Source organism: Xenopus laevis, chromosome 7L (genome assembly GCF_017654675.1).
Source record: "Xenopus laevis strain J_2021 chromosome 7L, Xenopus_laevis_v10.1, whole genome shotgun sequence".
NCBI classification, from domain to species: Eukaryota; Metazoa; Chordata; class Amphibia; order Anura; family Pipidae; genus Xenopus; species Xenopus laevis.
This window is the reverse complement of record NC_054383.1, coordinates 22379900-22404892: the sequence shown is the minus strand read 5'-3', so window position 1 is coordinate 22404892 and position 24993 is coordinate 22379900. Positions and strand designations below refer to the sequence as shown.

The 24993-nt window shown below is 38.1% G+C and overlaps 1 protein-coding gene across 1 annotated transcript in view; it reads left to right on the top strand.

Annotated features, from left to right (window-relative positions):
• Positions 1-326: 326 nt before the first annotated feature.
• LOC121395755 (adhesion G protein-coupled receptor A2-like) overlaps positions 327-24993 on the top strand; it is a 149505-nt gene continuing 124838 nt past the window's right edge. Inside the window, exon 1 of the mRNA XM_041570043.1 lies at positions 327-802. Coding sequence (XP_041425977.1) covers positions 570-802 — 233 coding nt within the window. The 5' untranslated portion in view covers positions 327-569. The remainder of the gene's footprint in view (positions 803-24993) is intronic.

The following is a 24993-nucleotide window of genomic DNA, read 5'->3' as shown; positions in this document are numbered from 1 at the left end:
GGACAATTTTAATAGAAAACAGTTGTTCACTGGTGTTAACGGGGCGTTCAGGAAGGGATGTTAAAAGGCACTGTGCATGGGACATGAGAGTAATCCTTGCATCATGGATAGTGGCAATAAACTGTATATGCACAGCATGCATGATTCATATTTGTAGGAGCAGCCCTGCAGTGTTTCCATGCTGCTGGCAGTTTCATGCGGCACACAGGTGTGTATGAGGGTAACAGTGTTCCATGTGTGAGCGTATCCCTCCGCTCTGCTCCATGCAGAACACTAGCAGTGCAAATAGTGCAGCAGACGTCAGTGGGAGGGATGCGGGGGGAACAGGAGGTGGAAGGGGGATAGTTTGCTGCTGACAGCACAAGTCTAACACACTTTTTGTTTTTACAACTTTCTCCCTGGCAGCCTATAGACTTTCCCAGCCCAGAGTGAGTGCAGGGAGCATGCCAGCATTATGTCCAGCATCCCCAGTAGCCTGTGACTGCTCTGAATCTGTAGGCATGACTCCTGGCTACTTTTCCCCCTGACTGATACTACTCTGGATACTTGACGTGAGAAGATGTCCTAACATGGATCCCACACGGCTGCTGCTCCTCTGCTGCTCCACTCTGCTAACCCTTGCAGCCAGCGGGACCGCCAGCAGGAACTGCCCAGATCTGACGGTTGACAGCTGCCTGTGCTCCTCTGAACGCTCCAAGGGACTTGGGAGGCAGAAATCGGTCTATGTTAAAGTGGTGTGCAGTGGTGGGGAGCTCATGGAAACATTACAGCCTTCCTTACTTCCAAACAAAACAGTCACCCTGTGAGTAACGCTAAAAACATATTCATTGTACAGGGAAAATGTTCCATTTCTACTATTTCCCCCATTTTTTTATGCAGGTATGGGACCTGTTATCCAAAATGCTCGGGGCCTGGGGTTTTCCGGATAATGAATCTTTCCATAATTTGGATCTTCATGCTAGAAAATCATGTAACCAGTAAATAAAGATTACTTATATCTAGTAATGGGCGAATTTCTCCTGTTTCGCTTCACTGAAAAATTTGTAAATTCCTGCGAAATTTGCAAAATGCCGAAAAATCCGAGAAAGATTAGTGAAACTCGAAAATGAACACATGTTTCACCGGCAATAAATTCGATGGGCGTCCGAATAGTGTTGACGCATGGCGATTTTGATGCAAGCGACCTTTCAGATGTGCGCCCAAAATTTATTGCTGCCAGTGAAATTCAGAAATTCGCTGCAAATTCGGCCCAGCCGGATTTATTCGCCATTCACTACTCATATCTTAGTTGGGATCAAGTGCAACCTACTGTTTTATTATTACAGCGAAAAGGGAAATTATTTTTAAAAATTTGGAATATTTGGATAAAATGGAGTTTATGGGAGACGGCCTTTCCGTAATTCAAAGCTTTCTGGATAACGAGTTTCTGGATAACGGATCCCATACCTGTATATGGGTAAATAAATAAACATTGGGAAGGTTAACCCTCTGCCCCTGAACATCATTGCTCTTGACAACACTTGGTGCAGCACAGGTCATATAGGAAACTGAACTGGCAGTCAGGTGCTTATCAGCCAGTGCTATAGATTTTACAATCAAATAAGTGTTTGAAAGGCCTATTATTATTGTGTTGTCGGAGGCCATCAGCTTTGAGTTTTTCTAACTGTATTACTACTCACTTTCTGAAACATAAAATGCCAGGTGGTTACTAGGGTCACTGTCCCTGGCTACCCGAAAAAGAACACATTGTGAGGTTAGAGTGTTATATTTGTTATCGTTCTTGATACAGGTATGGGATCTGTTATCCAGAATACTCGAGATCTGGGGTGTTCCAGGCAAGGGATCTTTCTTTTATACGGATCTCCATATCTTAAGTCTACTAAAAAATCAGGTAAACTTTAATTAAACCCAATGGGATTGTTTGACTTACCATACGGATTCTTTATATCTTAGTTGGGATCAAGGACAAGGGACTGTTTTATTATTACAGAGAAAAGGGGAATCAGTTTAAAAAATGTAATTATTTGGGAAATGGCCTTCCTGTAATTCGGAGCTTTCTGCATAACAGGTTTCCGGATAATGGATCCCATACCTGTATTACATATACTTTAGGGCTCTCTCCAGATAACAAGTTTCCCGGATAATGGAACCCATGCCTGTATTACATAGGGCTCATTTATCAGCATACCCAAAGTTGGGGTTGTGCAAAAATGGATATAGTCAGTGCACATAAGGTTCTTGCACCTAAAAATGCTCCATGCGCTTGTGTCTATTTGTGGCAAGCAAGTCTGTTCAGATGCACTGCTGGGAAAGTTACCAATTTGGGTTCCTACTTTGGGCTGCGTCGATATTTTGGGCACATTTGCACATATAGAATGACGCACAAATGTCATTTTAACTCCAAGCATTGGAAATAATGCCATCCTGACAATTTGGAGCACAATTGTGTCCAATTTGTATGAAAGTGCAATTAATTGCACAGATTTTCACATATCGGACCCTATTGCGTCAGACACAACTCCCATTTGAAGCTCCAAGTATACATGCATTGTATTGAAAACGCTGTATTCTGGGTAAAAGCGTGGTGAAATGCGCTCAAATTTGCCTTTGGCACCCTGCAGTCGTAAATGAGTCTTCATATCTTTCTGTTCAAGCCATTTCCAGTTCATGTTTTATTTTGACTTTTCCAACAAATGTCTGGTTGCTTAGGAAGCCTAGCCTAGCAACCAGAAATCAGATTTAATGTCCAATTGCATATCAAAACATATCAATAATATTAGAGTATCTTTAGCAGTAGATGCCATTTTTTCCCTGAATGCTGTTATTTCAGGTGTTGGCTGGCTATTCCCAAATATAGTGTATCACATATGTAGTTTCTTTTCTCAATAAACCCAGTCTTATGCAGGATTATATTTATGTATATATTTATATTTACATATAACAAACAAGGGAAATTTGTGCACACCACTAATTTTTAAAAACATTAAGCAGGGGTGCAATGAGGTTGTGACCACAAAAACCAAACTTGACGGATCAATATCTTTCCGATTATTGGGACCCTTTGGGAGCCCCCACATACAGGCAGATATGCTGCAGAATTGGTCTAAAGGAACGATATCAACAGCTTTAATTTGCCCGTGTATGGCCACCTTACATTTTACCTGCGACTTATTTGCTGCTTTCAAAGTAAAACTCAGAATAAAAGGGCAGCCAAGTTTGAAAGTTTTACCTTGAAAGCAGCAAGTCATTTGCGGGTAAAACTTAGTCCCTGTATAAAATGTTTAATAAAGCAATAGAATTCTTAGGGGCAGATTTATGAAGGGTCAAATTTCAAAGTAATGGGAGTTTTTTTTTTTTTTAACTCCCATAACGTCGAAATTAGAATAAAAAAAGACCATAAATTTATTAAAAAAAGTTTTTAACTTCGGGTGAATAGGCTGTGTTCGAATCGTTCGAATCTAAGTTTTAGCACATTCTATCAAATTCGAATCAAAGTATTTGCCCTAAAAAACGTTTTCAGTCCACCAAATTACTCCGAATAGGTTCTAGGAGGTCCCCCATAGGCTAAAACAGCAATTCGGAAGGTTTTAGATGGCGAATGGTCAAAGTCGAAGTTTTAATGAGACAGTACATGATTAATTTCGATATTCGAATAGTCACATTTTTTTCAAATCCAAATCGAATTTTGGACTATTCGATAGTCGAAGTACACTAAAAATAGCTTGAAAATTTAATTTTTAAATTCAAATTTTCACTTGGACCCTTAGGGGCCGATTCACTAAATTCGAGTGAAGGATTCGAAGTAAAAAAACTTCGAATTTCAAAGTATTTTTTGGGCTACCTCGACCATCGAATGGGCTACTTCGACCTTCGACTACGACTTCGAATCGAAGGATTCGAACTAAAAATCGTTCGACTATTCGACCATTCGATAGTCGAAGTACTGTCTCTCTAAAAAAAACTTTGACCCCCTAGTTCGGCAGCTAAAAGCTACCGAAGTCAATGTTAGCCTATGGGGAAGGTCCCCATAGGCTTTCCTAAGTTTTTTTGATCGAAGGATATTCCTTCGATCGTTGGATTACAATCCTTCGAATCGTTCGATTTGAAGGATTTAATCGTTCGATCGAAGGAATAATCCTTCGATCGTACGATCGCAGAATTTGCGCTAAATCCTTCGACTTCGATATTCGAAGTCGAAGGATTTCAATTCCTAGTCGAATATCGAGGGTTAATTAACCCTCGATATTCGACCATTAATGTATCAGCCCCTTTATAAATATAAATCTGGACTGGCCAGATATGGGATGACTGACGTAGTTGGCCAGCTTAAATATATTGCAATATATGGACAAACAATCCCTGTTTTGTTTAAAGGGTAAGGCATTTTTAATAGCTTAAGGCACAAAATGTCTCAATTTCCTTATTTATATTGATATATTCAATTTATATATATATATATATATATATATATATATATATATATATATATATATATATATATATATATATATATATATATATAGACACTCCAAAGTGAGTGCACTCAAAACAGAAACTGTCAATGCCTAGGTGCAGGTTAAAATTGTAATACAATATCTTTGGTACAAACCGCACTCAAAGGACTTCATATATATATATATATATATATATCTATATATATATATATATATATAGAATCTTGTATTTGTCTATATGTATTTTGTGGTCACACCCTCATTGCACCCCCGCCTAATGATTTTAAAAACTAGTGGTGAGCACAACTTTCCCTTGTTTGTTATAGTTATACAGGAGCAGTGACCAGCTCCATGTTGTAGCTCCCACCCTCTCCAACTATAGTCAGGTGATCCCACTGGTGTCTAATAAAAGGGCAGCCAAGTTTGGGAGTTTTACTTTGAAAGCAGCAAGTAAGTTGCAGGTAAAACGCATTCGTCCCTTTTATAAAATGTATAATGAAACCATAGAATTCTTAATGAATCAAATGAAAATTGAGCATAGGACTGGCCAGATATGGGATGACTTTGATGTAGTTGGCCAGCTTAAATATATTGCAATATATGGACAAACAATCCCTGTGTTGTTTAAAGGGTAAGGCATTTTTCAGTAGCAGTATGCACAAAATGTCTCTGTCTTAAATATATTGATAATGGGTTGAGTGCAGAGGAATCTTGTATTTGTCTATATCTATATCTATATATATATATATATATATATATATATATATATATATATATATATATATATATAGATAGATAGAGATATATATATATATATATATATATATATATATATATATATACGTACACCGGCACTCTTCCATCACTTCCTGAGTGCTCATCATTTAGAGCGTGTAGTAAGAAGCAAAAGGAGCACTCACAGATATATATATCTGAAACCTGGAAAGCTTTCAATATATATATTGAAAGCTGGAAAGCAAATAATTAAATATAGAAATGTGTATAGCAAGATCAAGAACATAGAGAAAACCATTTCTGTGGAACTTTAGCAGAGAATTCTGGGAGTTGTAGTTTGTCTTTCTGCAACAAATATTGTACCAAAGGTTGCCTACTTCTTCTCATCAACTGCATCTCTTAAAGAGCGCTGAGCGCTTTTTTCCCGCTCCCCCAATGGGCCAGTTTGACCTTGCTTTCAGTATTAATAACATCAACACAATTTACAAAGTGCAATCCTGGATGCAAAGTGCAAAAAATTGGCAAAAATAAACATTTGCACACTTCTGTCTCCTGCAATTTTCTGAACTGCAAAAAAAAAAAAAGTTTCTCATGCAGCGATGTAGTCAGGCAGGGGCACATTTACTAAAGGGCGAATTGTGGATGTTTCGAAAAAATTCAGCAAAAAGACAATTCGCCAGGACAAAAATGGCGAAGAGGACAATTTGCAAGTGAAAAACCTCAGGGCTAGAGAACTTTTGCCAGTGAATTTTCGCCAGCAAATTTTTGCCAGTGAAAATTCTATCGAAGTGCGAATGCTACCCTTTTAACTAAAGTGTATTTCGCCATGTTGAGGTTACCCCCATTATAAATATAGCAGCTACTTTTTGCTAAAGAATTCTCCCTACTATTGTATAGGGACATACAGTACATACAGAGAATTTTCACCACAATTCCCTTGAAAAAGTGAAACGATTTTTAGTAAATATGGAGATGTGTTGTGAATATAACGTGGCGAAGTGAGGTGAACTGTGGTGAAGTTAGGTGAAGAGAAAATTCATATTTTAGTAAATGTGCCCCAAGGAGAGGGGATGCCGGTTACCTCATCTAATTTATATTTTCAAAAACCCAAATGTTTGGTATTTATTAAGCACAAAAAACTCAAATGTAAAACGTCATCATCTAAAAGCTGGCGAGTTCGTGTAGAATTAAGTGAGATTTGTCCCAGTCAAAATTCAAGCCATTTTTTAAATTAGAAATTTTCAAGCTTTTTTGAGCATGTAAACTCACAATTTCAGGTTTTTGAAGCCTATAAACACAACAAATTAGAGGTATTCGAGTTTTTTTTCCACGTTTGGATTCAGTCGAGTTCTTTAAATGCGGATTTTTTAATAAATGAGAAAATATTCTAGTATTTTTACAATAGTGAGTTAATCCAAATTACAAAAAAACGCTAAAACCTCACAAATTGAAATTTTGATAAATAGGCCACCCCATCGGCAAAGAATTAAAATTTTATTAAAAGAACACGTTTAGAACGATAAATAATTGATGATGGATATTCAAATCAGTACAAAGTTGCTGGTAATTTGGACCCTAGCTAAATAACTTAAAAACAAATAAAAAATGAAAACCAATTGCAAATTGTATCAGTCTCTGCATCATACATAGTTAATTTAAAGCTGAACAACCCCTTTAAGCCAAATGTTTTTTTCTAAGATCTAAATTTTGAATGACACCATTTAGGTAATTTCTTTTTTTTTGAACCAGGCAACCATGGTGTGAAATATTCATTGGCTATGTAGACATTCAATAGTTTTATATAGTGTTTTTTCTTTATATTTAACCAAATTAAAATAAGGTCATGCAAAGAATCAGTTCATTGGAACTGGATTTCAGCAGCTGGGTTAATTTTCTTTTGAATGAAATAGTAATTAGGTCACTGAATCCATTATTCCCATACTGCCTCCAAATGTTTTACTTGGACTGGATGTGTTCGAATGCATGTTACTAAATTCCTGGGGGTTAATAACGACAGACGATTATGAGAAATTGTTGCATGGTTAACTCTTAAATCTAGAGCGTGATGGAACGCACCCAATAACTATGGCGGACTTATATTTCCTGCAATATCCAGATATTTGGTCATTTATGAAATACTACATGGCTCATTTCTGCTCGTTGTAAACAGGATATTAGTCAAAGAAACAATCATCAAACTGTCACAAGACTGACCCTAAAGCTTGTTTTTCCCCTGTATATTTATTTAACAATTGAAACCAGTAGAGAATAAAGATAGAATGCAGATTACAGACTTCTAGAGGGAAGAAATGGGGCTAACAGAATATAAGGCATTCTAGCTGTACCACAACCAACAAAGTGTGTTTTTAGAGTCTTGCTCTAAATCTTGACAATCATTAATTTATTTTTAATTTGTCATTTAAACAGATAGGGGCAGATTTACTAAGCTCGAGTGAATTTTCGAAGTTCAAAAAGTTTGAATTTCAAAGTAATTTTTTGGATACTTTGACAATCGAATAGGATACTACTAGGGGCTGATTCACTATGGGTCGAATATCGAGGGTTAATTAACCCTCAATATTCGACTAGGAATTGAAATCCTTCGACTTCGAATATCGAAGTCGAAGGATTTAGCGCAAATTCTGCGATCGTACGATCGAAGGATTATTCCTTCGATTGAACGATAAAATCCTTCGAATCAAAAATCGAAGGATTTTAATCCAACGATCGAAGGAATATCCTTCGATCAAAAAAACTTAGGCAAGCCTATGGGCTAACATTGACTTCGGTAGCTTTTATCTGCCGAACTAGGGGGTCGACGTTTTTTTTAAAGAGACAGTACTTCGACTATCGAATGGTCGAATAGTCGAACGATTTTTACTACGAATCCTTCAATTCAAAGTCATAGTCGTAATTGAAGGTCGAAGTAGCCCATTCGATGGTCGAAGTAGCCCAAAAAAACCTTCGAAATTCAAAGTTTTTTTACTTCGAACCCTTCACTCGAATTTAGTGAATCAGCCCCGTTTACGACTTCGATTCGAAGTAAAAATCGTTCGAATATTCGACCATTCAATAGTCGAAGAACTGTCTCTTTACAAATCCTTCTATTTCAATACTTCGCCAAATTAAAGCTACTGAATTGCTATATTAGCCTTTGGGGACCTTCCAGTGCATTTTTTAAAGTTTTTGGCATTGAATAAAAATCCTTTGATCGATCGCTAAAAATCGTTCAAAGGATTTAATCGTTCGATCAAACGATTTTTATTCGATCGATTAAATGCTATTTTAGCGCTAAATCCTTCGAATTTGATATTCGAATTCGAAGGATTTCAATTCGATGGTCGAATTTCGAGGGTTTTAACCCCTTTGAAATTCGACCCTTGATAAATCTGCCCCTTACTGTTCCTTTAATTTCGCTTACCAGAAGTATTGTATTTTGCAAATACATGTTATAATGTTATAAATGAAATACATGATTAAAATGAACCATAAAATAAACGTCACTAGACGTACACGGACCTATTTACTGACATTTGAATTTCTATTTTTTCACAAACAATTTTTCTCAAAAAGTTCCTTCAAAATTTCTCTAAGGGGCCTGTTTACTAACAACGGGAGCTGCACTGATCCTATTGGACTGGTTTAAATCAATTCAGACTTTTAGTGGCCGATTCATCAAGGGTCGAATATCGAGGGTTAATTAACCCTCGATATTCGACTAGGAATTGAAATGAATTGAAATCCTTCGACTTCGAATATCGAAGTCGAAGGATTTAGCGCAAATTCTGCGATCGAACGATCGAAGGATTATTCCTTCGATCGAACGATAAAATCCTTCGAATCGAACGATTCGAAGGATTTAAATCCAACGATCGAAGGAATATCCTTTGATCAAAAAAACTTAGGCAAGCCTATGGGGACCTTCCCCATAGGCTAACATTGACTTCGGTAGCTTTTATCTGCCGAACTAGGGGGTCGAAGTTTTTTTTAAAGAGACAGTACTTCGACTATCGAATGGTCGAATAGTCAAACGATTTATACTTCGAATCCTTCGATTCGAAGTCGTAGCCGTAGTCGAAGGTCGAACTAGCCCATTCGATGGTCGAAGTAGCCCAAAAAACACTTCGAAATTCTAAGTTTTTACTTCGAATCCTTCATTCGAGCTTGATGAATCGGCCCCTTAGATTTTTTTGTATTTTTTTCCAGCTAGGAATTGGCCAAAAAAACTTCAATTCTTTGATGTTATTTTCTGTTCATACTTTTTTTATTCAGATTTTTTAATAAATGTCATGACATTCATAGTTTTAGAGAAAGGGAGTTTAGTTATGGTTTCAAAAACCTCTAAAACAATTAAAATCCGACCTGATAAATAGGCCTCCACTTACTACCATTTGGATTTCTATTTTTTTACATATCTCGAAAAATTTGTGGTTTTTCTATATTTTTTTAAAACTCTAAAAATTCAAAATTTATTAAGTATAAAAACCACGAAAACTTCTAATACAAAATTTTGCCAGGTAAAAGCTGTTGAGGTCCTATAGAAGTCAATGGGAGCTGTGCTGATCTTATTGGACCATTTTTAATCAATTCGGGAAATCAATTTTCATACTTCTCAGCACATCGTCCATCGTTTTTTTAATTCGTACTTTTCAAATTCAGATCTTTTAAAAACGTTCATGGCATTTGACAAAGTGAGTTTAATCACGGTCTCAAAATCCTCTACAACAACTAAAATTCGACCTTCGATAAATGGGCCTCCAAAAATCTAAGATTTATGAAGAAAAAAACCACGAAAAATTCTAATACAAGATTTTGTCAAGTAAAAGCAGTTGAGGTCCCATAGAAGTTAATTGGAGCTACGCTGATCCAATTGGCCCTTTTTTTTAGCCATTCAGACTTTTAGAGGTTTTTGGATTTTCTTTGCTAGTCATTACTTGAAATACTTGAATTTATAGAGGTTTTCATATTTTAAATGCATGGTTCAGCTTTTCTTTTTTTGGTCATACTTTTTATATTCGGATCTTTTAATAAATGACAAACTATTTGTGGTTTTAGAGAAAATTTGTTTAATTGTGGTTTCAAAAACCCTCTAAAACCACTAACATGAGAATGTTAATAAATGGGCTCTACAGTAGCTCAATGTTAGTCTTTTAAATTTTGTGGAGGAACCTGGTGCTGTTTGTACAACATGTAACACTAAGGGGCACATTTACTAAGGGTCGAATATCGAGGGTTAATTAACCCTCGATATTCGACTATCGAAGTTAAATCCTTCGATTTCGAATATCGAACGATTCGAAGGATTTTAATCCATCGATCGAACGAAGGTCCCCATAGGCTTTCAAAGGTTTTTTTGATCGAAGGAAGGTTTTAGGTGGCGAAGTAGGGGGCCGAAGTTTTTTTTAAAGAGACAGTACTTCGACTATCGAATGGTCGAATAGTCGACCAATTTTTAGTTCGAATTGATCGATTCAAAGTCGAAGTCGTAGTCGAAGGTCGAAGTAGCCAATTCGATGGTCGAAGTAGCCAAAAAAATACTTCCAAATTCGAAGTATTTTCCATTCGAATCCTTCACTCGAGCTAAGTAAATGTGCCCCTAACTCACCTACTGGATTATTTGTATTATCCTTTATATAGCACCAAATTTTTCCAAAGTGCTTTACGGAGATTATACATCATGCATGAGTTTCTATCACACACATTATGGTCAATGTTATTGGAGTGTAGGAAACTCCATGCAGACACCTGGAGAACATACAAGCCCCTTGCAAAAATTGGTAATAAAGGCCAAGTACAGTATGTGCTACCTAAGTACAGTGCCTTGGGTTAGGCTTTAAGACAGTGCTCTTACTTTCCTCTACAGCCCTTAGTTTTTTGCTCCTGCTATGAGCCCTAGCATAAACGTGCTATCTACTAATGGCCATTGATGTGCATGAAGGATTCTATGAAACATGCATGTATCACTTTACAAATATTTACTGCCCTCCTCTATCTAGACCTTTGCACCAAGAGGTCATGTGAACAATCCAACCCAATACTCTCAATACAAATACACTGGGACATGTTTTCCTAGAACATGATGCTGAAAGGGCCAGTAACTCTTTACAAATACCCCATGCATTACCCTCATTTTTCCACCATGCCCAACCCAACCGTACCTACCCTTTTTGCTACAGCTATTATTCTGGGTTATGGGTGGTGGAAAGTCCTGATAGGCTGGAGATGATGCATTGGTGTGAAGGGAAACAGGCATGGACAGATACTGGAGGCTGGTGGTATAGAATGGGGTTGGTTGTTGGTGGAGGAGAAGAAGCTGCTCTTCTCTCCATAGCTCAGCACAAATGGCAAATCTTTCAGCGAAAGGTCAGTTTGGATCATTACATTATGTTTAAATATTTTATTTTGCAAAACCAGTTTATAAGTATCCTTGCTGAAAGACAAAGCTGATTCTTGCAAACCCCAAACAATGTCGTCAAACCACAAAGTGTCATTAACATAGCTGTAGAGTAATTAATCCAACTAGGCAGAACGAAATTCCGACCACAAAAATCTATTGGAAACGGATTTAGCTAACTGTCCCGTTAAATGTGGCGAGAACAAGACCTGACACGATCGTCTATTGTAAAACCACTGTGGATATTGACTTGTCTGTGGCAATGCTGAATATGGAACGCGTACGGACAGATTTTTCTGCTTTATATTTGTTTACTTAACAGCTTGGAAATAACACGAAGAAATAATTTCCTTTCAGACAATGAAACCATTTCACTCTCTTTATTAGCCCACAGAGGAATGTCGTTACCATATGGAATATAACGGTTTACGCTTTTTTTTTCCCCCGTTTTGTGTTATTGTGAGGAAACAGGCAATCGTGAAAAGAAAAGGGGTATTATGAGACATAAACATCAGCACATTAGTGGATTCTGACTAATTGCTCATTTCAGCAAACGGAATTTTAGCTTGACAGCCTTGGAATATATCACTACAGCACTGACTTAATTCAATCCTGGAGAGCTATTAAAGAGCAAGTAAAGCCTTAAGTTATTACAAGCTTGTCTATTTGAGGTTAAGGAATAGGGTTACGTTGATTTTTCCTTTAGCCAGCAGCCATATGCCTTTGTATCAACCTCCACTTACCCTCTTCCTCTGTGAGCAAGAAGCTTACTATCATTAACTAGAGGTCTAACACCAGTTTATAGAATATATTTGAAAGATATTAGCATGTATTAGTGATGGGTGAATTCGTCCCATTTGGCTTTGCCGAAAAATTTGCGAATTGCCCATTAACTTTGCGAAACGGCAAAAAATTTGCGTAACACATTGAAGTCTATGAGCGTCAAAATTATTTTGATGTCGACGCCTGCGACAATTTTTTATGGGCACCTATTTGGTCCAAATGCTTTAAAGTCAATGGGCGTCCGAATAATTCTGACACTCGACAATTTTTATGCGTGTTACGCGTGCCCAAATTTTTTGACAGATTTTTTCACCGTGAATTTTCTCGACAGTTTCACGAATTTATTCGCTGGCGTCGAAATGCGGAAATTTGACCTCGCATTTGTGTACGTCAAAATTATTTTGACGCCCATTGACTTCAATGTGTTTCGAAAATTTTTGCCCATTTCGCAAATTTTGTGGAATAAAAAGGCACAGGTTCGCCCATCACTATTCACCACCACACACCACAGCTCATTTTACAAAGTGGGTGGAGGGTGACATTTTTGCTTGGGGAGGCTACCAATAGATGGCTTTCCATGGGGGAGGTTTTGAATGTATACTATTATATGGTGGTTGGATTTGGGGAAGCTAAGCCTCCCTAAGCCTTCAATATTCTTCTTATTCACAAACAAGGTAGCACTCCGGTTAAATAAAAGCAATAATTTATTACAGCAGGCTGCAGGACAACAAGGCATGACGTATTTCAGGCTTAGGAGGAGCCTATGATTAAGGGCATTGACCCGAAACGTGTCAGGCCTTGTTGCCCAGCAGCCTGCTGTAGTAAATTACTGCTAGTGATAAGCGGATCTATCCCACTTTGCTTTGCTGAAAAATTTGCTAAATGGCAAAAAAAATCTCCAAGCAACCAAAATTCCTGAAAGGCATTGAAGTCGATGGGCGTTAAAATAACTTTTACGTGCGACAATTTTTTCACGAGCGAAAATTTTTATTGCTCAAAATTCATTAAAGTCAATGGGAGTTTTTTCTTGTGGCAACGTTTTTGTCCCTGACTTTTTTTGTCCAAATGCATTAAAGTCATTGGGCGTTTTCCTTATGGCGACTTTGTTGTCCAAATCCATTAAAGTCAATGGGAGTTTTTCTTTTGGTGAATTTTTTGTCCAAATGAATTAGTCTTGAGAAAAAATTAGCAGATGGTGAAATTTAGAATTTAGCAGTGAATCCATGGCTGGCAAAAAAAAATTGCTCATCCCTAATTACCTCTTTTATTGACTGAAGTGCCACCTTGTTTGTGAATAATTATTATTAATTATAAGTATTGGATACATTTGTGACACTGGAGGTGGAGCACCTGGCAAGATTGTGGCATACAATACATGGAGGAGCTGTGAGGTGGGACATATGGTGGAAAGTGGGTCTGGAGCAGCCTTTTTCTTTCCCAATATACTCCACCTATGTTATCAAGTGGCATTCACCTATTTATTTGAAAGCAGGGATTGGTGCAGATGTTTCAGGTTATGACCCATCTTCAAGTAAACACTTGAACAGTTGTGGCCTGAAACACCTGCACCACATAACAGTAGATGGTTACCACCTGCTCACTGGAATGCCCCTGCTCTAGTTTTTCTTGTCCTTTACTGCAGGCAATCAGATATATAGAGTATCTATACCCCATCTTCATTGATTAAATGTCTCTCAAATATTTACAAAACCTTCAATATAGATGGATCAAACATGCACAGTTCGAAGATGAGGTTGAGAAGATTGACCATTATCATGGTCTCCAGCGCCATAAATATGTAAAATTATGTAAAATTATTATTATTATTAACATGTATTTATATAGCGCCAACATATTGCATAGCACTGTAAAGTAAATGTGATTATACAACTTAATCACATGAATTATATACATAGAACATATGGAGTTACATACATCACAGCAATACCGATACAAAAGGTGAGGAAGGCCCTATGCAAAAGAGCATACACTCTAAAGGGAAGGGAGTAATACACAAGGTGTGGGAGTGGGCAAGATCGAATTAAGTGGGTGAGAAATGCGTTTTAAGAGATTTCTTGAAAGCAGAAAAGTTGGGAGAAAGTCGGACAGACCGTGGAAGAGAGCTCCAGAGGAGGGGGGCAGACCGTGGAAGAGAGCTCCAGAGGAGGGGGGCAGACCGTGGAAGAGAGCTCCAGAGGAGGGGGGCAGACCGTGGAAGAGAGCTCCAGAGGAGGGGTGCAGCCCTTAGAAAGTCTTGAATGAGAGCATGTGAGGAGGTAATGAGAGAAGAGTTGAGTAGCAGGTCAGTAGAGGAGCGTAGTAAGCGGTTGGGTGAGTATATAAGGATGAGTTCAGAGATGTAGGGCGGGGCAGAGCCATGAAGTGCTTTGAATGTCAGGGTCATTAATTTGAATTTGATTCTGAAAGGTAGCGGAAGCCAGTGCAGGGATTGACAGACAGACGTGAGTTAGGAGTTCTGGGTTGAGATCAGGAGATGAGAGATAGATCTGAGTATCGTCAGCATAGAGGTGGTAGTGGAAACCGTACGAGTTGATTAATTTGCCAAGGGAGGAAGTATAGAGGGAGAATAGTAATGGTCCCAGGACAGAGCCTTGAGGAACCCCAACAGAAAGAGAAGATGATGTTGTAGGAGACACTGAAGGAACAATTGGTGATGTAAGAAGAGAACCAGGACAGGGCTGTGTCACGAAGGCCAAGCGAATGGAAGGACTGGAGGAGGAGAGGTTGATCTACAGTGTCAAATGCAAATGACAATATATATCCCAGTGGCTCGAGAGCAGGTGCTTATTTTAGATTCCTGGTTTTGTACTGCCAAACACAGCCACCTATAGGCTGACAATCCACACCAAATAGCCAATCAAAGCCCTTATTTCGCACCTCCAGGAATTTTTAATATGGTTGTGTTGCTACCCAACTCTTTTTACATTCGGCTGTGGCTCACAAGTAAGAAAGGTTGGGGACCCCTGCAGTAGAGTGATAGATGGCTTTTCTTACACATGCTCAGATCCATGCACAGCTCCTCCTACTTTTAAAACTGGCAAAATAGGAACTGCCACCCCACCACCAGACACTTAAGTGAAGCTACATTACCATTGGATGTATAACAGCATGGGCAAATAGAGCAGGAGGCAAATGGTCCAACTAGGCACCTGTAGACACATTCCTGGGAAAAGAAGCTCAAGGTCATACAAAATGTACGTAACTGCAAACAATTGAACTTTATTACCAATGATATAACATGCTTAATTTTTGTCTGGAACAATAAACTCCATGTGGCAGTTGGGACATCTTACCAATGGCTCCTTCTGTCTCCGAGTTATTATATTACTGAAAACACTGCCCGTCAATTGGATCATTATAAAGTCTGGCACTGTAAAAGCCCAAATGCTTCTTCTTATTAAATCTTTCAGCATAATTTGCTTCAAATTAAAAAAGCATTTCTTTATAACTAGTAACCAGAATAAGGAACATTTCATTGATAGTGACAAGATTGACACTGGGATCTCAATTCCAGATTATAGAAAGTGATTATAATTAGTTGGTGTACAGCCAAATAACTCTGCTGTAACACAATTTCAGATGAAGCATTTATTTAATTGCTTAGTGAGGTGAAACTAAGAAATGACAATGTAAGCAAAATATTGCTTTATGGAACAGCTTCCCACCATTAGGCCTCCCTACTTAAACAAGTCAACATTTGCTTTTATGCAGCTGAGCTAGAATATTCATTAAGTATTTTTGTCTGGGCCATTTGTAAATCATTTTTGATGCTGTTTTGATTTCTATAAAATATTATAATATAATAAATATTATAATAGCATATTTAGAATGGTGCTGTCCTAGAGGGGTCCAGAGTGGTGGTGGGACAGCAGACTGGAGGCCATTGATGATGAGATTTGCAAACAATGCCAGTTTTAACTCAAAACATGGCGTGAGTTGATGACAATGCCTGTTTTCTCAAGAAATAGTCTTGGAAGTCCAGTTTGAATTTCAGTTAGTATGAGAATTTGTTTGGACACTCAATGGGTTAGTTATGTGCAGCACATGATGCAAAGTGCAAATAGGCTGCATCAATCCACCATGTTTTTATGCACTTTGCACCCTGCCCTGCACATAGTATGGCTGCTGATTTGGAGTCCAGAGACCTGCACCCCCTCGGTTAATTCACAAGGGGCTGGTGAGGTGGCACGTAGGTGGCTCCTTCTGCCCATTAGTTAGGAAGGACACTCTAGTTGAATACTGGTCAGAATACAGCAAAGCATTAACTTATCCAATACTGAATACAAAAGATGAATTTCTATCTAAAGACAAGTTCAGCAGGCCCAGTCTGGTTTTGATTGAGCAGAACACTATGGGGATAGTAATGATTTTTTTTTAATAATATTGTACTTTTACAAAAATCACCCATTTTTCAGGAATTTATTAAACCCCGAGGATGGAAAAGTCTGAATCTGAAAATCCGGCATCTCAGACCTGTTGAGGTTGCATATAAGACAATGGGAGAAGTCCCAATGGTTTTTTGACGTGCGCTGGGTTTTTGCCAATAACTAGTGATGGGCGAATTTATTTATAGTGAAAATTCGCTGGCGAAAAAACGGCCGCCGGCGTAAAAAAACGCACGGTTTCGCAAATTTTTTGCCGTTTCACGAATTTCGCGGGAAATTCAGGTTTCGGGTGAAAAAATAGTGAAAATGACAGATCCAAAAAAATCGTGAAAATCTGATTTTTCGTGATTTTTTGGCAAATTGTATTAATAAATAAGCCCAAAAAACCCGCGGATTTGGTCTGAGTTTTTTTCAGAAAATGTTGAGATAAATTCAGACTTTGATAAATAACCCCCTATGTAACTGAGATTTATCCTATTAAAATATCATTACATCATCAGTTCCAAGTTAGAGGGAATAGGGCAATGCTAAACAATAAACATTAAATAAACCCAATACTCTGATTTTGCCTCCAATAAGGATTAATTATATCTCACTTTGGATCAAGTACAAGGTACTGTTTTATTACTACAGAGAGAAAGTAATGAGTTTATTTTCTTCTTTATACTAGGATGGGGTCCAGTCCTGTAGCATCAAAGTTCTACTTTGTCTTCTTTTCGTCAGTGTGCCTTTATTAAACAGATAACTAAACTAGTAGAATTAGTTTACTTCATAGTCACTTAATATTTACTATTTAATATTACACGTTATCAGCCGAATACATCTCTTCTAATAGTGTTCTGAATAAATAAATCTCCAGGCAATATGCTGAGTATAATTTCGGCTGCCAGACCTTTTTGTGCTCGCCAGTATTAATGAGTAAAGGTGTCGCACTGTGAAGTGACTGCTCAGTGGGAAAGTTTCCTCAGCTTTCCACCATATTTTGTTAATTATGCTAATGAAAGTGCTTTAGGGGGTAGTGCAAACATCCATAGTTTAAACATGGCTACATTTATTTTTGTCAATAATTCCAGCGCAATCACATGCTCCCTTACCCTGTCTAATCTGCCTCCCTCCTCTGTTTCTCCTGGGCCTCAGCAGAATCTTTGTTCTTCTTCACTCTGTCCTTGTCATGTTATTGCTAAGGGAAATTATTGACTCGGCACACTTGCAATGTATACGCTTTGGAAGATCTATTAGCTTTCCTTCGATAATGCACTTACATATCAGCTAAATAAAGTTACAGAAAGAACAAATAAGGAAAATAAACCATTCAAATAGGATTTAATTTACCAACAGGAGCTAAACGATAGCCCTGAAGGATAGCAATATGGCAAACAATCCAATTGAAAGGACTTTTGTCCTCATTTACAGTATTGGCTGGAGAACCACCAAACCACAGAACCACTGTTCCCTCTGTCTATGAATCTTTTGCAGCTTCCGAACCCAAGAAACTGTAATCTATACCAGTTTGTTTTTAAAAGAATATTGCTTCATTTCCCAATGAACTGCAGGACAGACCCCCGAAGAAGAACTACTTTTATTGTGCCTGCCACATCTATCTCAGGGGAAGAGGTCTAGTAGTGCACATCCTTGTTATTTGTCTGTGGGGTTAAGATATTCGGGAATTATGGAAGAGGTTTCTGGATTAAAGTTGTGAATCAGTTTGCTGTGACTAATTGTAATTATACTCAGGGCCGTTTCTGGCATGAGGCGGTTCCTCAGAAGTTACCAGGGACGGCGAAAAGCCACTCCTGGTAACTTTAAGACCCTAATTTTCAACACTTGACACCTTTGCCGCTACAAAACCTTTAGTTGTAACGCTGCTCATATGATTAATGAACGCTTGTGCAAATGCATTTGTTTGACAGAGCTGGGCTCAGTGGCAATGGAAACAACTTTGGCTTGAACTGTGGAAAAGAAAGATACTTTGTATACTATTCAGATCTCTACAATCCGGTCTTTCTAAAGCCTTTTAGTCTCAATTAAAAAACAAACACAAATTGTTTCATATTAACAATGACATTGTATGGAAAGCCATGGCATGTGCTCAGGGGACCATAGCAGGTCCTTTAAAGCTCTTGGCTTGTGTTTGCAGCCACACTCTCAGACCCTTTGGGATGCACTCCAAGATTATTTCTCAGGTGCCCACACTATTACTCCATTATTTCCATAAGGGAGCGGAAAGGTGAAAGAATACGGAGGGTGTTTTAGCATTGAAATTTATGTTCATTATCCTGCCAATTTGTGGCTCACTCTTACTTTTATACTGAGGAGCAGTAGACAAACTGCACAAAGGAATAACTATAGGGTACAGCAACACTGCAATAGCACATGCCAAAGGGATTGGCTGTGTGGTTGCAGGTGGAAATGAATGCAGGATAAAGAAGAGCAACTATTTTGCTGCTGGTAAACTGAAATGGGTTGCAAGACAGCAAAGAGAATGAACAGTTGAGAGTAGATGGCTAAGGGTAAAGAGAAGAGGAGATAGTGAGATGAAGTTGAGAAGAAGAGCATAACTGAACATTTGCATAGATAAATGATAGAAAGAGATTGAAAGAGATGAACGGAGGTGGGTTGGGGAGTGAATGTAGAATAGTGGAAGAGACAAAAAATATAAAAGAGTTAAAAAGAATCTAAAAGATCCAAAAAGAACAGCACAGCAGAAATGAATTGAAAGAGGGGAAGGGAGGTGGAGATAGGAGTAAAGATAGAATAGTGGAAGAAACAAGGGGGCAAATTTACTAAAGGGCGAAGTGACTAAAGAGGGCGAGAATTGTGTGGTGTAATTGCGGTACTTTGCCGATATACTAACGGTCGCCAGTGTAACTTCGCTAGCGAAGGAGATAGACTCTAGCAGTACTTTACTCCCTAATGCTTGGTGAATTTTCGCTCTGGCGAATGGCCGTAAGTACGCAAATTCACTAAGATTTTACTGAACGTTACCTCTTGCGCCAGAATTGCCTTCGCCACCTTTTGCTTTCTAAGTCCCAAAAAACGCTGGTGTCTTTTCCTTTTTCAGGGTGATAGGCTGAAAAAGAGCGTACATTTTTTTGGGGGTACCCGACTTCCCCCCTACATTTCCTAACATATGGCACATAAACTATACAGTGGGCTCATGTGTAGGGCAATATAACAACTTTATTTTATTTTATTAAGGTTTCCCTGGGCTTGTGTAGTGTAATGTATTTGCTGCAACATATATGTCCATTCAACTTTCACTTATCTGGAAAAGCCCAGGTCCTGAGCATTCTGGATAATGGATCCCATACCGGTATCTAATCTGCAGATACACATACATGGTAATCCTGGGGTTAAAAATATATATTTAATACCTAATATGGCCGCTGCTTCCATTTAAGATCAGTACAATTTATGTATGGCATGTGAGTGAAATTAATAGTCTATATTAATTAAAATTAGTCATTTCAAAGTAATCTGTATTGTTTCTAATGAGAGGCACGGGATGATTTATTGCCCATATCATTATACTGTAATAGTAACCCTTGTAAAAATGATAGTAAAACAGTTAATTTATGAGCCAAATATAATCCTTTTTTTATCTTCACATTCCTAATTAGACTTTACTGCTCAGTAAATGTTGTCTTGCAGGTTGTAATCATTATATTACGGAAATAAAATGTAGGGGCCTGCCACCCAAGTCCCTACTCTGTTTCCAGCCTTCAGAAGTCTGAGATGAGTTCATAAGCAATATTTCTGGTCTAACAGCAATATATTGTAAATCAGGTTCTTTAAATGATCTGTTTCTTCCCCAATCAGAAAATACCCTAGAAAAAATAGTGTTACATATAGATCTGCTTAGGGTCTCCTTTAAGTTAACTTTTAGTATGTTATAGGATGGGCAATTCCAAGCAACTTTTAAATTGGTCTTCGTTATTTATTTTTAATAGTTTTTTTTAATGATTTGACTTTTTCTTCTGACTCTGTCTCGCTTTCAAATGGGGGTCACTGACCCCATCTAAAAACAAATGCTCTGTAAGGCTACCATTACTTTTTATTACTCAACTTTCTATTCAGGCCTCTCCAATTCATATTCCAGTCTCTTAATCAAATCAATGCATGGTTTATCGGGTAATTTGGACCCTACCTACCAGACTGCTGATATTGCAAACTGGAGAGCTGCTGAATAAAAAGCTAAATAACTCCAAAACCACAAATAATAAAAAATTAAAAGAAATTGCAAATTGTCTCTCTACATCATAATAATGGTTAATGCAAAGGTGAACATGTCAGGGGGCCTATCGGCTCACAGCTGGAGAAGTCCGGACCAAGGAGGAAGCCCAGGAGTCAGAGTCCAAGTTTGTGGTACAAATAGGGGTCAGGAGTAATCAAAGTCAATATCCAGGCAGAAGTTTAAAAGACAGGCAGATAGTAGCAACGACAAGGTTCAAGCAGGGTCAGGAATCCAGGAATCAATATCAGATGAATTATCAAGCACCCAGGAATGCACAAAAAAAATCTTACAATTAGGCATTGAACCCATGACCTGGAAGGGTTTTTATCTTCAATTTTCGTACCAGGAGCATGACGTCATCTTGCCGGCATTAGGACGCTGGCGTCACCGCGTTGGCACCGCCACTACCCACATGGTAGCTATGGGCGCTGCCATCTTGGATGAGGCGTCGTTGAGGGAGAGCGGTGTCAACAAGGGAGAGCGCGCCGACGAAGGGAGAGCGCGCCAACGAAGGGAGAGCGCGACGACGAAGGGAGAGCACGCCGACAAAGGGAGAGCGCGCCGACTAGGGATAGAATGCCGACTGGCGATCCTGACAGAACAACCCCATAATAAGTAATTAGTGCTCACAAAGTTTCATCACTATAATTGCTCACATCACAAGAGTATATTAATGATTTGCAAAAACATATGATAAGAAAATGGTGGCTTTTTACAGATGTATGACTAGACGTGGAGTCCTATTTATCAAAGGTTGGAATTTAGTGGTTTTAGAGGTTTTTGAAACCACGACTAAACTCACTTTCTTTAAAACCACGAATGTTATGAAATATATAAAAAAATCTGGATAAAAAAAGTATGAACAGGAAAAGTCGCTAAAATCGTGACTTTTTCAAGTTGTCACACAATAACTACAACTTTTCCTTATTGTCGCACAAAAGCCAGAGTCAAAAGCTCCCAATAACCTCTAAAAACCACGACTCAAAGAAAGATCTTCCAGTTGTAAAAGGGTCATCTGCCATTGACTTCTACATGATATCGACAGGTTTAAGCTGGAGTATTTTCGTATTGGAATTCTGGCAGGTTTGTTGCATAATAATTCCCAAAAAGTCATACTGTTTTTCCCTGCCATTTACTAAAGTGTGAATTTACTCTTCACCTATCTTCACCACAGTTCTGCTCACATTGCCAGGTGTATTTTCACAACACATCTCCATATTTACTAAAAATCGCATATTCACTTTTTCAAGAGAATTGTGGTGAATTTTCTCCTGGTGTAGATTCACCAGTAGTAGTATGGAAAATTCTTTAGAGAATTTTCTCTGACAAATATTCGCTACAGAATTTTCGCCATTGAGAAAAGTAGCATGGAAAGGGCAATGTTGATTGTGATTTAAAAGTGGCTGCTCTATATTTAAAATGGAATTTCGCCAGCCTGAACCTGGCGAAATACACTTTAGCGAAAAAGGATAGTGTTCGCACATTGATAAATCACTAGAGAATTTTCTCTGGTGGAATGGTGTGAAAGTTCTCTAGCGCTGAGGTTTTTTGCTTGTGAATCATCCTCTTCGCCATTTAGTGAATAAGCGATGTAATGGCAAATTGTATTTTTGGCGAAATTTCTCTAAACATCCTCAATTCTCCCTCTAAATCTCCTCTTTGTAAAATAAGAAATACTTACCCAATTCTACTTGGACCATCCCCTGTTATGAACAGATATGCCCCAAACCAAGACCACTTTATGGTAAGATCTATGTTGTTTGGGGTCTGCTAACATATAGAAAAATAGGAAATGTTGATCTTACAGTACTTCTAAAGTTATTTATACTCCTTGGAATCTTTTTTTCCAATTTAAATCCTGTATAAAATTTCAGTTATTATGCTGTTTGGAGTCTGGACTAGAAGATTGTATACAATATAGAAGATTAAATATCCATTCCAGTATTACTAGCCAACACACCGGCTTTAATGCTTAAAAATGTACAATTGACGTGCAACAGAAAATATCCATTAGTCATTCTGAAGAATCCTTCTTTTTGCATGCTGTGGAGAGCAAACTCATATTTGTGCCACCGACTTGAAAATTCCCAGTACCATTTGATAGACAAGTAACAATGAAATTGAGGGGGGTGTATAAAGGTATTGGGGGTATATTTACTGTAAAACCAGTCTCTTACTGACAACTAAGGACATGTTTCACCTTCTTGAAAAAATGGCCAACAACATTAATTGCTACAGGCATGGAATCCGTTATCTGGAAACCCGTTATACAGAAAACTCCAAATTATGGAAAAGGCATCTCCCATAGGCTCAATTTTATCCAAAGAATCAATATTTTCCGTGTAATTAGGAGCATATCGTATTTGTTTTCCCTACGTCCATATTTCTCGGAAAAAGACTGAATGTAGATGTATACGGTCTTTATTCTGTTTATTTATGGTCTTGTTTCTTCTAAATTATAACTGTAATTTGGGGTCCCTCTTTAAATAATTGTTTGATGAGTTGTACACACTGATATTCTTAGACAAATGCAAACATTTCAAATCCTTAAAAAAAAAAAACCCAAAGAAGACAAACAAAACCCCAGGAAACAAACAACAGTATTGTTTGTGTTTACATACTTTAGTCATAGTTGATTTTTACATGTGATACAAAAAGTTTTTGTGGTATGTATGTGTAACCCTTTGCTGACCCCTTTGGTAGAATGGAGGTAAACTCATGAATTTAACTCTTCAGTTGCCTGAATTCTCTTTGCAATTAGCTGAAAGATACTGGGATACTGGGATTTACAGCGCAGTGTCTTCACCTAGTGGATCCCAAGGAATAGCACCTCAGGGGAATTCCACCAGGAAAATAAACCACAAGGTTTGCAAAGATCAACTATAAACTTTATATAAAACTTAAGGGAAAGAAAGTGGACATCTAATACACAGTGGAGTCCTGCACTGGGGACAAGTGGGGACCTACCTTACTCACTATTAGGTATCACTCTGACTGTCTCTCTAACACAGTCCTTTTATTATCACAGTCTCAATCACACCAGAAGGGGTTAATGACCACAGTCCAGTTCAAATGCAATGTCCCTTCCCAAGAGCTTTTATACCCCAGGTAGCACTATCTTTTACCAAAGTTCCTCTCCGTTTGGACACTTAGTAGCTGCTCCCACGTGGCAGATACTTAAACAAGACCGGTCCTCACACAGGGACCCCAAACTTGCAGCTCTGCCAATATCCTCCTGAATTGAAGTGCTAATTGATATTTTTTCTGCATTCAGCATTGCATGGATTTAAAGTGGTTGTTTACCTTTAAATTAACTTTTAGTATGGTGTAGAGATTGATATTCTGAGAATTTGCAATTGTATTTTACTTGTGGTTTTTGAGTTATTTAGCTTTTTATTTAGTAGCACTCCAGTTTACAGTTTCAGAAATCTGGAAACCCGTTATACAGAAAACTCCAAATTATGGAAAAGGCATCTCCCATAGGCTCAATTTTATCCAAAGAATCAATATTTTCCGTGTAATAATAAAACAGTACCTTGTACTTGATCCAAACTAAGATATAATTCCTTTGTATAGGTAGAGGCAGCCTAATACTCAGTGGTGGATATAGTGACATAATGCTCATCTCAAGTCTACAGTGAGGAACTGCAGAGCATAGTAGCGATCTCTTATGGAATGCTAGTTTTAAATATTGCATTGGGGTGAGGCTGGCAAGGTCCTATTTATTTGATAAGATGTGAATAAATGCTATGTCAATTTTACCCCATTTCTGGCTCCTGGTGTTTCATTTATCATGTAACAATGGGGTTCAGTGGGATAGCTGAGGGCGAAGGGTCAATTGAGAAGTCCCCTTGTAAAACATTAGTTTCCTGGAGATGTGTAACCTAGAGCAACAATAAGATCAATTTATATTATTATACCTGCCTATCTGTGGCTTGGCTACACATGGACACTGTAGGTAAATCCTATGGATGCACAGAATTCACT